Below are 15,650 nucleotides of genomic sequence, written 5' to 3' on the forward strand. Positions count from 1 at the left end.
GATTTGATAGCGCTGGGTCCCAGAAAAGCCAGTTATTCCTAGTCAGACCTCTGAGGATCACCACAGGCCCTGCTCCAGACTGGGATTTAGGCCTGAGATCTAGCCTCCCCCACCCATTTTTGCATCAGAAGCGCAAGCCTGGACCTCACTGATCTAACTCCCCAAATTACTTCAGAACAGGGAACTCATTCTTTGTTGGCACATTTCACTTACTCCTAAGACCTGCTTCTTTGAAACAGCTGCTTTTTTATCTTTGATCTAACTCAGGGTTTCTCAACAGGGGGCAATTTGATCCCACAGAGGACATTGGGCAATGTCTAGAGACACTTTAGGTTGTCAGAACCTGAGAAGGGAGATGGGGGAGGAGTTGGGGGTGCTACTGACATCTGGTGGGCAGAGGCCAGGGATGCTGCTAAACATCCTACAATGCACAGAAAGGCTCCCATAACAAAAAATGATCCTACCCAAAATATCAATAGTGCCAAGGTTAAGAAACTCTTTATCTTGCTTAGGGAGAAAAAGTTCAATAACACTAAGCTTAAAAATATTCTTATGGTCTGACCAGAAATAGCTAACACAAAGTTGTTTTGCAATTCATCCATAAATTTGTATTTCCTCTCCTTTCCCCAGCTCCTATATGGAAGGTGGTGGAGGTGGTGGTAGAGGGATGCTACAGAGGTAGATTAGGGCAGGTGTGGATGACAGGTGGGCTCTCACACACTGCAAAGAACACAGGCTTTGGAGACAGATAAGTTCATATTCAGCCTTGACTACTTCTTTAGCTGTGTGCCTTCAGGCAAGTGACTTACTCTCTTTGAGCTTAGTTTTCTCATCTGTAAAAGAGGACAACTCCTACCTTACTAGGTCCAGGCACTCAGCTCTTAATACGACTTCAGCCTGAGACAGTTAGAGAGCCATCAGAAGAAGTTAGGGAGTCAGCTTTGAGTGGTCGCTGCAGCAGCCTGGATGGGAGGCTACTCGCCCTCACAGTGTTGTGTTTAATTCTCTCCAGCCAGATCTGGAAGTCTTTCTTGAAGTCTAGCTTGAATCTCTCCTTTTCCTTCTGTATAGTTCAGTGTCTCAGCGAGTTGTTGTCACCACAATGGTCAGACCATGCTGCTGAGAAACACTGAGGTTGTATTTGTATTTTAGTCTCCTTGCTGTGGGTGTGTTTCCTTCTTTTCTCCAGGGGATGAGGATAGAGCCTGTTAAAGGCTTTGGGGTTGCCAGGCCAAAAGCAGAGGTTGCTAAGCACCAAAAGACATCCCCCAGCCAGGGCTTTTGTTTACCAAGGCGGGCTCTAGGAGACATTCCAGAGCACAGGGCTACAAGGCTCGGGGGTGGAGCGGGCCCATCTGAGAAAGCTTAAAGAACTTTCCCAAGCCTGAGAGAGTGAACAGCCCTTTGGGTATCTTTGCTACTGCTGTTGTATTTCCTTGAGTAATAGCAACTTTGTATCACTCCCATACACATCTCCCAGGAGCTTTGATGGGCCTCCAGAGCTACTGTTTTGGGGGGAGGGGAGGGGTATGTGAATGCTAAGAGTAGTGGTTTGAGAATCACAGAAAAAAACCACTGTGGCTAAGCCACATGGATCCATGAGGATAGATCATAGTTGATTGATAATCAGAGTCCTCCTCTGAATGTTATACTAGACTAGAGAAACCCTCAGGAATTATACATTGTGCTTCAGAGGGGTGGGGCATTATTTGAAATTAAATTATATAAACTTAGAATTAAAGAAAGTGTGTTCGAAGGTAATAACATTCAAAGCGTATCACTTCCTAACTATTTTACTATATTTTGGTATTATCTGTGCTCTTGGGATTAGTCACATCTTTATGGTGGAAATACTACATAATAGTGTAGTCTTCCCAGCAACACTGTCAGTGAGGTCATTTGGCAGCTTCAAATTGGCCCTGGTGGGAGTATTTACACCATGGAAATTGGCAAATGCTACAAATCCAGTCTCTCCCTAGCAACTCTCCCCAAGTGGTTTGTGAACATTTACACCACTGGGTAGAGAATTCCCAAAAATGACTGTGATTGAATTTTGAAGGGGAGTTGGAGCAGATAATGTGATTTAGAAAAATAAATAAATGTGACAAGTCTTACATCTGAGCATCGTGGGTAATACCTAGTCCAGAAATATTTGGGGGCTCATCTCTCCCTCCCTTAGAGACTAGAATCCACACCAAAACACATCTGTGGTGCCTTCTGGATGGAATAAGACCAGAAATGCCATGAGGGCAGGGGCTTCGTTCACTGCTGCTTCAGCAGACCCTCAGACCCCTTCTTAGTCTCAACAACTCTTCCAGGTTCCCTAGCTTCTCAGTCAGGGCAGTTGAGGCCACGCTAGGGGCAAGGAGATGCACAAGGCCTGGTGGGTGACCCAGGAGTTGACTTTTCTCAAGCACATGGATCTACTTGCAATCAGGAAAGGTTGCCAGTTGGAGGCAATTCCTCCCCAGGGAACATTTGGCAATGTCTAGAGACATTTCTGGGAGGAAAGGTGCTGTTGGCATCTGGTGGGCAGAAGCCAGGGATGCTACTGAACATCCTATAAAGCCTGGGACAGCAAATCCCTCTCTCATCAAAGAATTATCTCAACACCTCATCAAAGAATTATCCTAACACCCCCTCCCCCCAACAAAGAATTATCAATAGTGCTAAGATTGAGAAACCTTGGGATAAAAGATACAATGGGGAGAAACTCAGACGGGGTGGGGTCTAGGAAGAGATAAAGAAAAAGTCTGCCTGCCCTTGGCTGCTTATCCCTTCCTCCCCCAGGGCACCCATTTCTCTGTGGGGGTCATTCAGTCTCTCATTCTGTGTCTTGCCCTGCTACTCCAGTCTGTCTCTGGTGCTATCCCCATTTATCTCTGTTTATCTCTTGGTTGCTTTTTCTCACTCTAAGTCATGCCATCTGCTCTGGCTGGATCCTTGTGTTCTGAGACAGGAGACAAGCCTTTGGCATTCGTCCTCCCTCGGCCCACACTAATCACTCCAGCTGCCTTGGCCTGGGAGCTGGGCCAGGAAGTTGGTGAAGGGGAGAGTACAAAGACAGGGGACCTTTGACCCTAGGGCCCTACCTCCTACCTCCAAGAAGCCGGGCACTCCAGCCTTCTCTCTTCCCCTTGTTCCCAGGTTGCAGGACCAAAGTCAGCCTGCCCAAGTGGCTGTGCCCCGACCCACAGACCCCTTCCTTTCTCCCTCATCCCCGGCTTTTTACACTTCTCTTCTAGCCTAGTCCAGCAGCTGTTACAAAACAACTGGGGGCTGGACAGCTGCTCACCCCCGGCCCCACCCTGGGCAGTGACACCAGGCTCATGACTACCGTTGAGCCCAGAACCCTCTGCCTAGTAACCAGTGGCCTCTGCCCTAACCCTGTTTTCCAAGACCAAGTGCTGAGCACTCAGAGCCAGGACATGGCCCCTTGTGCTTAGAATCCAGTGCTCAGCATCCAGGCTCAACTACCAGTGCCATTTACCAAGATCCAGAACTTGCCCTCAGTGCCTGCAGCCAGGGCTGCCTGCCCTGCCCCTCCCGCTCACCTCACCTGGCAGACCCCTAGAGGCCTAGGCTGCTATGTGCTGGAGCCAGCAGGGCCCAGGGTGGGCACTGTGTGAGGCCAGAGACTTTGCAGAAAAAGTCCAGTGGCAATTTTTAAAACAAATTCGAGTGGCTTTTAAAGTAAAAATTATTTAAATGAAGATGTTAAATAAAACTTGAGGAAAGGACCAGTAGTATAGGCAGAGGGAGGAGAAAGGCCAGGGCATAGGGATGGAAGATAAAATATAGGCTGCCCAGTTACGTTTGAATTTCAGGTAACAACAAAGACTTTTTAAATATAAGTATGTCCCATGCCACATTTAGAACATATGTCTCCTAAATAATTATTCATTGTTTATCTGAAATTCTACTTTAACAAGGGTCTTATATTTTGATTTATAAAATCCAGCAACCTCACCAGGTGATAAGCTTTACCCCGAGCCCTCACCCAGATTATCTGCCAGTGTTTTAGGTGGGAAAACAGAGTCTTTCTATCACAGCTCACTTTTGGATAAAGAGAACTTCAGGGGATTCTTTTTATTATTTTTACTTTTATACATCTTTTTATTTTCTTTATTTTCTTTCTTTATTTTTTTAACACCTATAGCACCTGGTCTTCCTAGGTAGTCTCCTATCCAAGTACTAACCAGGCCCGACCCTGCTTAGCTTCCAAGATCAGACGAGATCAGTCACGTTCAGGGTGGCGTGGCCGTAGACTATTTTCTTTAAAGAGTCAGCATTTGTGTACCATTAAAAAACATCGGCATTCGTGTACCACAAAAAAAGAATGTAGACTTTATATTTGCCTAGATTATTGCAACATACCCTTTTGTTCACTATTTAAAAAGGACATTTTTACCAAATCAAATGGTCACATGATTTAAAATTCCATAGGTACATGTTACCATGCAATGAAATACTTCTTCCGCCCCTGTCCCTCGGCCACCCAGTTCCCTTCCCGGCTTCTCTGTATTTCCTTCTGGAGACATTTTATTGCCACAGCCTCATAACTGTCTTCCTGTTTCCAATCTTGCCCACCTGCCTCAATAACTGTGGCTGGCTGATATTTTACCTCCAATCATGTTACCTCCCAACTTAAAACCCTCCTGTAGTTTTCCACACCCTGGGAAAAAGAACAAACTCCCCAGCTAACCAGGATATGAAGCATTCCGTGCCTGATTCCTGTCCAGCTTCCAGGACACTTGGCAACACCTCTGCCTGCCTCACACGCCTCCACAGAAACACCACCTGCCCATTAGTCTCCCTCACTCCCCCACCTGTTCTGGCTTCCAGGCTCTTGTTCGTGTTTCTCTCTGTCAGACATTTATTGCACACAGATAGCATCTACCGTGTGCCAGCCACTGGGGGCTAGGTAGGACACAGTGAACAAACTGAAATGTTCCTGCTCTTGTGACTCAGGTGCTGGCAGAGGAGCATTTAATAGACAAATAATTACAATGAAGCCTTGGTTGTGCTAGGGTAAGTGCAAAGCTCAGGGTCAAAAAAAGCCTCCTGGGAAAAGTGATACTAACATTTGAACAGCCATCACTCAACCCCGGAGTAGGGTCATGGGCAGCGGAGAGGGTCATGGGCAGCGGAAACCAACCGCGAAATAGTAAACAAACAGTTCATGCAAAGGCCCAGAGACACGGAGAGGAGTCATAAGTCCAGGGTGGTGAGAACACCGAAGAGAGGAAGTGTGTGAGAGCCACAGGGTGAGAAGCCCCCGGAAGCCACCCTACAGAGCATGCATCTTATCCTGAGAGCAATGAGAAGACCTGAGAAGGACTTGGCAGGAGAGTGTGTGGGCAGAGTTGTGGCTGCTGGGCAGAATCTAGATTGGAGGAGACAACCTCGTTGTTCTTTCCAGGATGGCAGAAATGATGGCAGCCTGGGCAGATATGCGGGCACTGGGGACAGAGTCAGAGATAGATATCTTCAGAGGTGAGGCGGTGTGAAAAATGACTTCGCAGGGATCACATGGGAGACTGGTGGATCCTGGTAATATTCCTTGGGATAGAGTTTCTGCGTCCAGTTTGGACTTGTTGAATTGCAGGCTGTCCAGCAGATAGACATACAGGCTATCAACTTCAGGAAAGAAGTCTGGACTGGAGATTCTTAGTTGGGAGCCATCAGCATAAAGATAACAATAAAAATGCTACTCAGCCTCTATTGGGTACTTACTAAAGGTGATAAACTTTTCTAAGTTCTTTACCTACATTAACTTATCAATTCCTCACAACAAATCTATGAGTTAGGTGCCGTCACTTCAGAGCCAGGATTTGAATCCCAGCTGTCCAGCATCAGGATCCATGCTTTTAACCACTCTACACAGCCTCTCACCTAGTTAGTACTTTAAGCCCTAGTAGTGGATGAGATCAACTTCAGAACTGTGAGAGAAAGGGGCAGATAATCAACCCTAAGGAAGACTAGCATCTGAAGCCAGCGTTGCAAACTCATGGCCCAGAGCCTGAATCCTGCTCTTAGATAAGTTTTCTCTGACATGGTTAGTGTTTTAAATTTTTTAAATTAATTGCCATGTAAAAAAAAAAAAAAAAAAAACCAACCGCGAAATGGATCAAACACCTAAACAGAAAAGCTAAAAGTGTAAACTCTTAGTAGATAACAGGGGAAAAGCTTCATCATGACATTGAATTTGGCAATGATTTCATGCTTATGACACCAAAAGCACAAACAACAAAAGAAAAAATAGGTACATTTGATTTCATTAAAATTAAACATGTTTGTGCATCAGACACTATCAGCAGAGTGAAAAGACAAACCCATAGAATGGTAGGAAATATTTGTATATCATATATCTGATAAGTGACTAATATCCAGACTATATAAAGAACTCCTAAAATTCAACAACAAAATACAACTCAATAAATGGGCAAAGGACTTGAGTAGATATTTCCCCAAAGAAGATATACAAATGGCCCATAAGCAAATGAAAAGATGCTCAGCATCGCTAATCATTAGGGAAATGCAAATCAAAACTACAATGAGATATCACCTCATACCTATTAGGATGACTACTATGAAAAAACAGTGTTGGCAATGTTGTGGAAATCAAAACTCTCGTGCATTTTTCTTGAGAATGTAAATTGTACTGCTCTTTTGGAAAACAGTGTAATATGGCAGTTCTTAAAAATATTAAACAGAATTAACATGTAATCCAGCAATTCCACTTCTGGGTATATACTCAAAAGAGCAGGGACTTGAACAGACTGTATACTCAAATTCATGGCAGCATTATTCACAATAGTCAAAGATTGAAACAATCTAAATGTCCATTGTCAGATGAATGGATAAACAAAATGTTATTCAGCCTAAAGAAGGAATGGAATTCTGACACGTTACAACACGAACGATCCTTGAAGACGTTATGCCAAGTGAAATAAGCCTGTCACAAAAGGACAAATATGCATTCCACTTACGTAAGGTACCTAAGAACTCAAACTCATTGAGACAGAAAGTAGAATGGTAGTTGCCAGGGCCTGGGTGGAGGAGGTGTTGGGAAGTTAGTGCTTAATGAATACAAAATCTCAGTTTGGGAAGATAAACTTCTGGAAACAAACAGTAGTGATGATTGCACAATAACGTGAATGTACTTGATGTTACAGACTCACACACTTAAAAATGACTTAAATGGTAAACTTTATGTCATGTGTATTTTACCACAATAAAAAAATGGATGAAAATAGTTTATGGACATACCACCCTGAACGTGCCTGATTTCGAAAGCTAAGCAGGGTCAGGCCTAGTTAGTACTTGGGTGGGAGACCACCTAGGAATACCAGGTGCTGTAGGAATTTAAAAAAAAAAAAAAATAGATGAAAATAAAAACGATAACTAACTTTTAAAGATACTATTTAAATTTTGTAAAACACTTTATGTTTGAATTAAATTTGCACTTTCCAAACAAAAATATCACACTTTATAGTTTCCGCTGTTTTAAATTTTGAACCCAAATGTTGGTAATTGTGTTTTAATGATACATATGTAAGTTTTAAATTAGCACATGTGGTTACATAGAATGCTAGAACTGAAGTAACTTAATTCTATGACTTCGTCTGTATAATCACTGTGTCATTGTTATTTATTCATAACCTACTGTTTAAACTCAGAAACATGCAGTGTCACAGTTAGAGACACCAACTGAACCCAAAGCAAGCTGGAGTGATTCCTAGCTATTAAGAAATTACATTCAAAATGAACATGTGTATCTTGTATGTCAAGGGGCTACTATTTATTTTTATTATTTATTTATTTTTGGCGAGGCAACCCTTGGTTGACCTTACAGATTGCAAGGACCTTATCAGCTTATGAATCCCTTATTTTTTTTATTTTTTATGCCTACAGCACCTGGTCTTCCTAGGCGGTCTCCCATCCAAGTATTAACCAGACTTGACCCTGCTTACCTTCCAAGATCAGACAGGATTGGGCTTGTTTAGGGTGGCATGGCTATAGACTAGAGGGGACTATTTAAGTAAAATTTTTCCTTATTAACTTCTGTGTAGAACACAATGTTTATTAAAAGGTAAATTATAAGTTCATGCCAATTTGAAACCTACACATATATTACTAAAACTCAACACTATTTAGAACTCAGACCAATTAAATTTTTTTGTCAAGGAGAAGCATTTTTATTTTATTTTACTTTTTTAATTTTTATTTTTATGGTGACGTTGGTTAACTAAATACAATAAGTTTCAGCTATACACTTTAACAATAAGGCATATATATATATATACACATATATATATATTTTTTACACTGCGTGTTCACCTCCCATAGTTAGGTTTCGTCCATGCAACACATATTGGACCCCCTTTACCCCATCTACCTCCCCCCTCCCCCTAATCCCTACCCTCTGGTGACCACTAGTCTATAGTCCATGTCCATGAGTCTCTGTTTGTCCTGTTCATTTGTTGCTTTTAGGTTTATATACCACATATAAGTGATATCATATGATTTTCAACTTTTTCTGTCTGGCTCATTTCGCTTAGCATGATTATCTCGAGGTCCGTCCATGTTGTTGCAAATGGCAGTATTTCATCTCTTCTTATGGATGAGTAATATTCCATTATATATATGTACCACAGCTTCTTTAGCCAATCATCTATTGTAGGACACTTCATTTGCTTCCATGTCCTGGCCACTGTGAATAATGCTGCTATGAACATCGGTGTGCAACTATCTTTTTGGATATAGGTTTTCAAGTCTTTGGGGTAAATATCCAGCAGAGGGATTGCTGGATCATGTGGTAGATCCATTCTTAGTTTTTTGAATACTAAATTCAAATTTAGTATTTTTTTGAATACTAAACCCATACTGTTTTCCATTAGTGGCTGTACCAATTTGCAGTCCCACCAGTAGTGTATGAGGGTTTCTTTTTCTAAACATCCTCTCCAACATTTGTTATTACTTGTCCTGTTGATTATAGCTATTCTGACAGGTGTGAGATGGTATCTCATCTTTGTATCATTCTAATTTTAGTATACGTGCTGCCTAAGCGAGCACAAGCAGAATTGTTTTGACTGACATTGTTTAAAATTGCTAATGGATGGCGATAATAAAAAAACAACCATTTTTTAGTCATTTTAGTTATGGTTCTTAAATTCTCTACTGACAATGCACCTGTAGTGCCCCACACCTGGGGCAGACCCCTCCCGTCATCCTACTTTGGTAGGCCACTTCCAGCAGTACTGGAATCTAATTCCACCTGTGGACCAGTCGTGACTGTGAACCAGAGCTGAGTGCCAGGGGCTGCCCTTTGGAGGCATTCAAGTTCTCAGCCCTTAATTTAAAAGACCTCAGATGTTACCCTCTACAGGAAGCTTCCCTTGGCATTCTCTCCCTCCTTGAATCCAGATCAAATATTTCTCCTTTATATTCCCATAGTACCCTATGCCTGGTTTTGTCACTGAACTTTTCTATTCTATTATAATTGTCTCTTTCCACTTCCAGGCTGAACACTCCGATAATAAGGCCCTGGCCTATGGATCAATTAGTGCTCAATGTTATGGCCTCATCAGGATATGTCTAACAGCTGTCTGGCAGTGAAGTGGTCTGGGGAAAGGGCTGATAGCACACAGGAGGAGTTGGGCTGCCCCAGGATGTCAAAGCCCCTTAAAATGGGGAGGGGGCCTTGCAACTAACAAAACTTTTTTATTCTGTTAGTTGAAGAAGTGCCTCATCCATATCACTAGTCCTAATTTTTACTAGCTCACAAAAACCAAAGGAATTGCCTGGCAACTGGCCGGTCGCACACGCACTTTCAGACCTTTCAGCCAGTACCCCTGCCAGAGCCCTCTTGTCTAGTCTCTGCAGCTCCGACCTCGCTTATCTTGTCATGTGCTAATTCAACCAGGATGGGGCGCCAGATGCCCGTCCAAGGAAAAGCCGGGCTCAGGCTTAAGGGCGGACTGACTGCTCTTGGGAGGGAGGCTCATCAGGACCAACGCCCGCTGGTGGAGCTGGGGAGTCCTGGTAAAGAAAGGGTCTGTGCGGGGGCGGGGAGTCGGAGAGTGTTGTAAGAGAGCTGGAGTTCAGGAGCTTTGGCAGCGGGATGGAGGGAGGAGGAGAGAAGGGCATTTGTTGCCTCTGGCCCTGCCTTGTCTGGCCCTGTTGGGGAAAGGGCAGAGCTGCAAAAAGAGAGGGCTCTCAGAGCACAGTGCCCCTGCCTCCTCCTCCATTCTCCTCAATCTCGCTCAGGAACAGACCGGACATTCCTAAGTCTCCGGCGGGAAACCTGGAAATAGACCAGGAGGCCAGCCTCCCTGCATCCTGGGCCAGTTCTTCCAAAGGCCGCTGAGCCCCAGGACTTTTTGGAAAAAGCCAGAGGTCCCGGGCTCCTGAACACTGCACCCCTCCTAGAACTTTCCTCCCAGACTCCTCCCTCCCAGCCTGTGGGATCAAACCCGTCTCTTGAGCGCTAGACCTGTAGGAAAAAATTGTTATTCCAGGTCAAGGGTAAGATCTGTTCCCCTAAACCTGGCTCTCTACCATAGTTTGCTCTCTCAGTATCTCTATGATTTTTTGACCAGTAATCTGGGAATCATCTTTGGCACCTTTCTTTTTCATTCCCTATGTCCAGTTAATTTTTTCACCCCCTGTTTCTACCTCTTGGTTTCCATCATTTACTGGACCAAGTGCCCACCATCTCTCAGCAGAGTCGGTGCTCTTGTCTGAACTCCCTACTACCACTCTTCCCCTCTTCTTCAAGCCCTTCTTCAGGTGGTAATCTGATAATCTTTCCAAACCATCAATTGGTCAGCCACCTGCTGAAATCTTTCAATAGTTTCCCAGACCAAACTCTTAGTCAGGCCTGCAGGGTCCTCCCTGGTCTGGTCCTTCTCGCCTCTGGCATCCTCCTTCTCACTCTCTATGTTCCAACTGCACTCTGCTGTTCTCATCACAGGGCCTTTGCACATGCTGTTCCCTTTGTGCTTTGTTAACCCCTATTCCTTCAGATCTCGGCTCCAGTGTTGCTTTCCCAGGGACACCCTCCCTAACCTCCGTGACCAGGTCAGATCCTTTATTATTGACTCTCCTGGAACCACATAATTCTCCTTCGTATATTTGTTATACAATAGTACCCCCTTATTTACAGCTTTGCTTTCCACAGTTTCAGTTACCCATGGTCATCTGTGTTCCAAAAATATTAAGTGGAAAATTCCAGAAATAATAATTCATGAGTTTTAAAATGCATGCCATTCTGAGTAGCGTCATGAACAGTCATTGTCCTGCTCTGTCTAGCCCGATATGAATCTTCCCTTTGTCCAGCATATCCTCGCTGTATGTGCTACCTGCCCATTAGTCACTTAGTAGCTGTCTTGGTTAGATCTCCTGTCACGATATCTCGGTGCCTGTGTTGAAGCAACCCTTATTTTACTTAATAAAGGACCCAAAGCACAAATGTACTGATGCTGGCAATTCGGATATGCCAAAGAGAAGCCGTAAGATGCTTCCTTTAAGTGAAAAGGTGGCAGTTCCTGACTTAATAAGAAAAGAAAAAAAATCATGCTGAGGTTGCTGAGATCTACGGTAAGAATGAATCTTCTGTCTGTGATGTTGTGAAGGAAAGAGAAATTCGTGCTAGTTTGCTGAGACCACATTCACATAACTTTTATTACAGTATGTTGTTATAATTGTTCTGTTTTATTATTGTTAATCTCTTACTGTGCCTAATTTATACTTTTACAATAGGTATGTATGTATAGGAAAAACAGTTTATATAGGGTTCGGTACTATCCATGGTTTCATGTATCCACTGGGGGTCTTGGAACATATCCCCTGCATATAAGGGGCGACGGCTGTACTTGTAATTGTCCATTTGTTTGTAACATTATTTAATTAATGTCTGTTTCTTCCACTCAACCGTAAGCTCCATGAGTTTAAGGACCACGTCAATTTTTGCTCACTTGAAAATCTCCAGCATCGATGTGCCTGGCACAGAGTAGGTGCTCGGTATTCCTTGAATAAATAAGTAATTTAATGTTGCTCTCTGCTCTCCATCTCTATTTTCTGAGCCTGAGCCTCTATCATCTCCTATCTGGACCTCAGTAATTCTTAACTGGTCTCCCAGTTTACAATCAAGTCCTTACTGGTTTCCCACTCGACACCCAGAGTGCTCTAATAAAAATGCCAGTCTGACTATGTCACACTTCCAACTCCCTTTCTAATAGCCTTCAGTGGCTTCTCATGACCCTTGGAATAAAATACAAACTCTTGACACAGCCTTACAAGGCCTTGAATGGTCTGCCTCACCTCGTGCCAAACTCCACCTTCTCAACGGACCTTTCTTAATTCAACAAATATTGAGTGCCCGTTATACCAGGCACTGAGGATTCAGTGGTGAGTGAAAACAGATTCCTTCAAATCTGTTTACAGTCTCCAGATACACGAATACACCTCCTTTTTATGCAGGGCCTTTGCACGTTTTCCCCTTCTCTGGAAAGTGCTTATCTCTCCTCTTTCTCTATGTTCCTAACTTTGCCCCATCAACACCTACTCACCGTCCGATCACATCTTAAACACCCATTATACAGGGATAGCTTATCTGACCCCCAACTCAGGTTCCCATGAGGGATGCTTTTGTTGCTCCCTATAGTCCACCTTCATAGCACTGACCACATTTTTTATTTCTACATTGGTTTGTGTGGTTATTTGGCTAATGCCCATCTTCCCCACTAGGAAGCTCCAGGAGCTTCCACCATCATATTCCTCTGGTGCTTAGCTGGTGCTCCATAATTTATTGAATGAATGAGTGATTCCCATGCAGAGTGTTCAGAGAATACTGCCTTCAGGGAAATGGTGCCTCTGTCTCTGCTGGGGGTTGGGAGGCTATGCAAAGGAGCTGTCACCATGGAGAGGACCTAGAAGCTTAGTCCTTTCCCTGCCCCTCATCCCCAACACCTGTGACTTGGCCCCTCCTACCTCTCCTTCCCCACCCAATGCTCTCCATTATTCTCTATGCCCCAGCAACACTGGCCTGCACCCGCTACTCCTCCAGGGGTCCCTACATACTGACTCCTCTACTTGCAGCTCTTCTCCCTTTTTCTTTTTCACATGGCTGATTCCTCCTCATCCTTCAGGTCGTTTTAATTGCTGCATCTTTAGAGGACACCTTCTCTAAGTAACTCTCTGTTGCTGCCTGTCCTTTCATCTAATTCATTTCCTTCATCGTAGTTCACAACGGAAACATATCTACATATTTATCGTACGTTTGGAAGCTTTTGGTCACACATAGCAGAAAATCCAACCCCATCGGCTTAAACAAGTTGTTGTCTAGTGCTTTTGGGGTTGGTTAATTCAGTGATGTTCTTGAGGATCTAGGTTCTCTCCCTCTTGGCACTGCTACCCTTGATGTTGGCTTTGTCCTCAAGTCAGTTAGCAGGATGGATACAGCAGTTCCAGGCATCACAGACCTTATGTCATACAAGCAGGGTTTTCTCATTGTGTCTTAGTTAACTCCTGCTGTGTAACAAGTTGTCACAAAACCTAGTATAAAACATTTATTATCTCAGTTTCCTATGGTTAAATGAAACCCAGGTATGGTTTAGCTGGTGGGTCTGGCAGAGGGTCTCTTATGAGGTTATTGTCAAGCTGCGGGCCAGGGTCATCTGAAGGGTTAACTGGGGCTGGAGAATCTGCTTCCAAGCTTATTCTGGTGGCTGTTGGCAGGGGGCTTGAGTCCCTTGATCGGCCTCTCCATAACGCTCTCCATGACATAGCAAGTGTCTTCCTCCAGTGGGGTTGTTCAAGAATGACAGCAGCCAAGACAGAAGCAGCAGTGTCTTTTATGACCAAACCTTGGATGTGACCCACTAGCACTTCTGCCGTATTGTGTGGGTCATTCAACCCAACCCGGGTGCCACACGGAAGGGACTACCCAGGATGTGAACACTAGGTAGGATTGGGGGGACACTGGGAGGTCAGCTTCAAGGCTGGCTATCACAAAGTATATTTTTCAAAAGTGAGAAAGCCTCTCCTAGAATCCCAGGAGGTTTTTCTTTATATCTGCTAGCTAGGATTGTGTCACGTGCCTATATCAAAACCAATCACACGTGAGGACTTTGGGACCACCATTTTGGGTCATTACAATCATGATTCACCCCAGGGCTAGGATCCTTCTCTGATCAAGCACATGGTGGGATCCAGGAAGAAGATGGACCCCTGAACAAAATCAGGATTCCGTTTGAAATGAGGAAGGAGCAATGGGAACAGATATTGAATTGGCAACTCAGTGTCTATGATGCTCACCTGCTAGGCTGTAAACTCCCTGAGAAAAGAGGCTATATCTTTTCCTACTACTGCATCCCAGCATGTAGCCCACTACTTGGTACAGAGTAGATGCAACCATATTTGTTGAATGAGTAAGTGAGTGAATTCGTAACTAAACTGGAAGGCCACAGGACTAGGCCAGGAGTGTATATCCCCAGGCCCTGGCTCTTTAAATTCTTCTTAGAACTCAAGAGGCCACCTGCTCCCACCGCAACCGCCAGCCCCAAGGACGGACAGGACTGGCAGAATTATTCTCACTTTATTTCTGGAGAAGTTTGATCCGATGCAGTAACACTGATTCCAGGCGAGGGCAGGGGGCATGGGTACCCCTAAAGCAACCAGCATCCTGTGGCCCACGGTGCCCTCCACCCCCAGACCTGGGTTCCCCCTCAGTTACAGTTAAATAGAGAGGAAGATCTCCCCAGGGAGTCTTGGGAGGGTCTGCCTCCTGCACCCATCCCCTCCACGCAGAGGAGTCTGAGCACAAGCTATTTACAGTATTCACATCCACTGTACCCCACCAAACCAAGGCAAATACTACAGGCGGCCCTTCCTAAAGGGAGGAGGCCAGAGAGGCTGTGAGTGTATGTGTGTGTATGGGAGGGTGTCCGCGCGTGTGAGCACACGAATGCACTGAGGAGCAGGGTCTGGCTCCAGCCAAAGAGACAACAGTCTATAAGGTGCAGATTAAAAATAACAGAGAGGACCCACCCCCAGGGGCCCAGGCCACTTCCGGCTTTGTTCTGTCTCTTTCTTTTCCAGACATCCTGGTAAATGATGCAGAGGAGCCCTCATAGCTGTGCCTGGATCCAAGACAACCCCTTAAAGTACTTCTGGGGAAAAAGAGAGAGAGGAAACAGTCAGGCAGACCATGCCTCCAAGCCCAGCTACCTGGGGTGGAGCGGTGGGGGCTTCAGGGTGGAGTGTACGAAGGTCTCTGGCAGAGCTGGAAGAGAGGACAGGGCTGGAGAGTCCTGGGAAGGCTGCTGGAAGGGAAGGCTGTGGGTCCAGGAGTTAGGGATCCCTACCTGTGACCTGTGGGGGCTGCACCACAGCTTTCTTGAGGAAGGCTTCTGCCTCAGCGAAGGGCAGGAGTGCCTCTGATGTTCGGCCCAGACTCTTGTCCCCAGAGGGTCCCTTGGGGGAGAAGCCATTCTCCTGGTGTGCTGGGAGAGGCTGCAGGCCATTCACCAGGGACCCTGGTGATTCCTTGCTTGGCAGGCTGTGGATACAGAGGCCAATGCTCAGGTACCTGACATCCTAGGGCAGCCCAGGCACCCTCACAGCTCTAGCTTGTCCCTGCATTC

General features: G+C 44.9%; 1 protein-coding gene and 2 pseudogenes across 1 annotated transcript in view; all 3 read right to left on the bottom strand.

The window, feature by feature from the left end:
- Positions 1-4,150: 4,150 nt before the first annotated feature.
- Positions 4,151-4,269, bottom strand: LOC112472983 (annotated as a pseudogene).
- Positions 4,270-7,908: 3,639 nt separating this feature from the next.
- LOC112473032 lies at positions 7,909-8,027 on the bottom strand (annotated as a pseudogene).
- Positions 8,028-14,583: 6,556 nt separating this feature from the next.
- The window catches only part of MAP7D1 (MAP7 domain containing 1), a 22,463-nt gene continuing 21,396 nt past the window's right edge, over positions 14,584-15,650 (bottom strand). Inside the window, exons 17-18 of the mRNA XM_006924240.3 lie at positions 15,372-15,569; positions 14,584-15,176 (exon numbers count right to left, since the gene is read on the bottom strand). Coding sequence (XP_006924302.1) covers positions 15,166-15,176; positions 15,372-15,569 — 209 coding nt within the window. The 3' untranslated portion in view covers positions 14,584-15,165. The remainder of the gene's footprint in view (positions 15,177-15,371; positions 15,570-15,650) is intronic.

The sequence above is a fragment of the Pteropus alecto genome, unplaced genomic scaffold (genome assembly GCF_000325575.1).
Source record: "Pteropus alecto unplaced genomic scaffold, ASM32557v1 scaffold39, whole genome shotgun sequence".
Taxonomy (NCBI): Eukaryota; Metazoa; Chordata; class Mammalia; order Chiroptera; family Pteropodidae; genus Pteropus; species Pteropus alecto.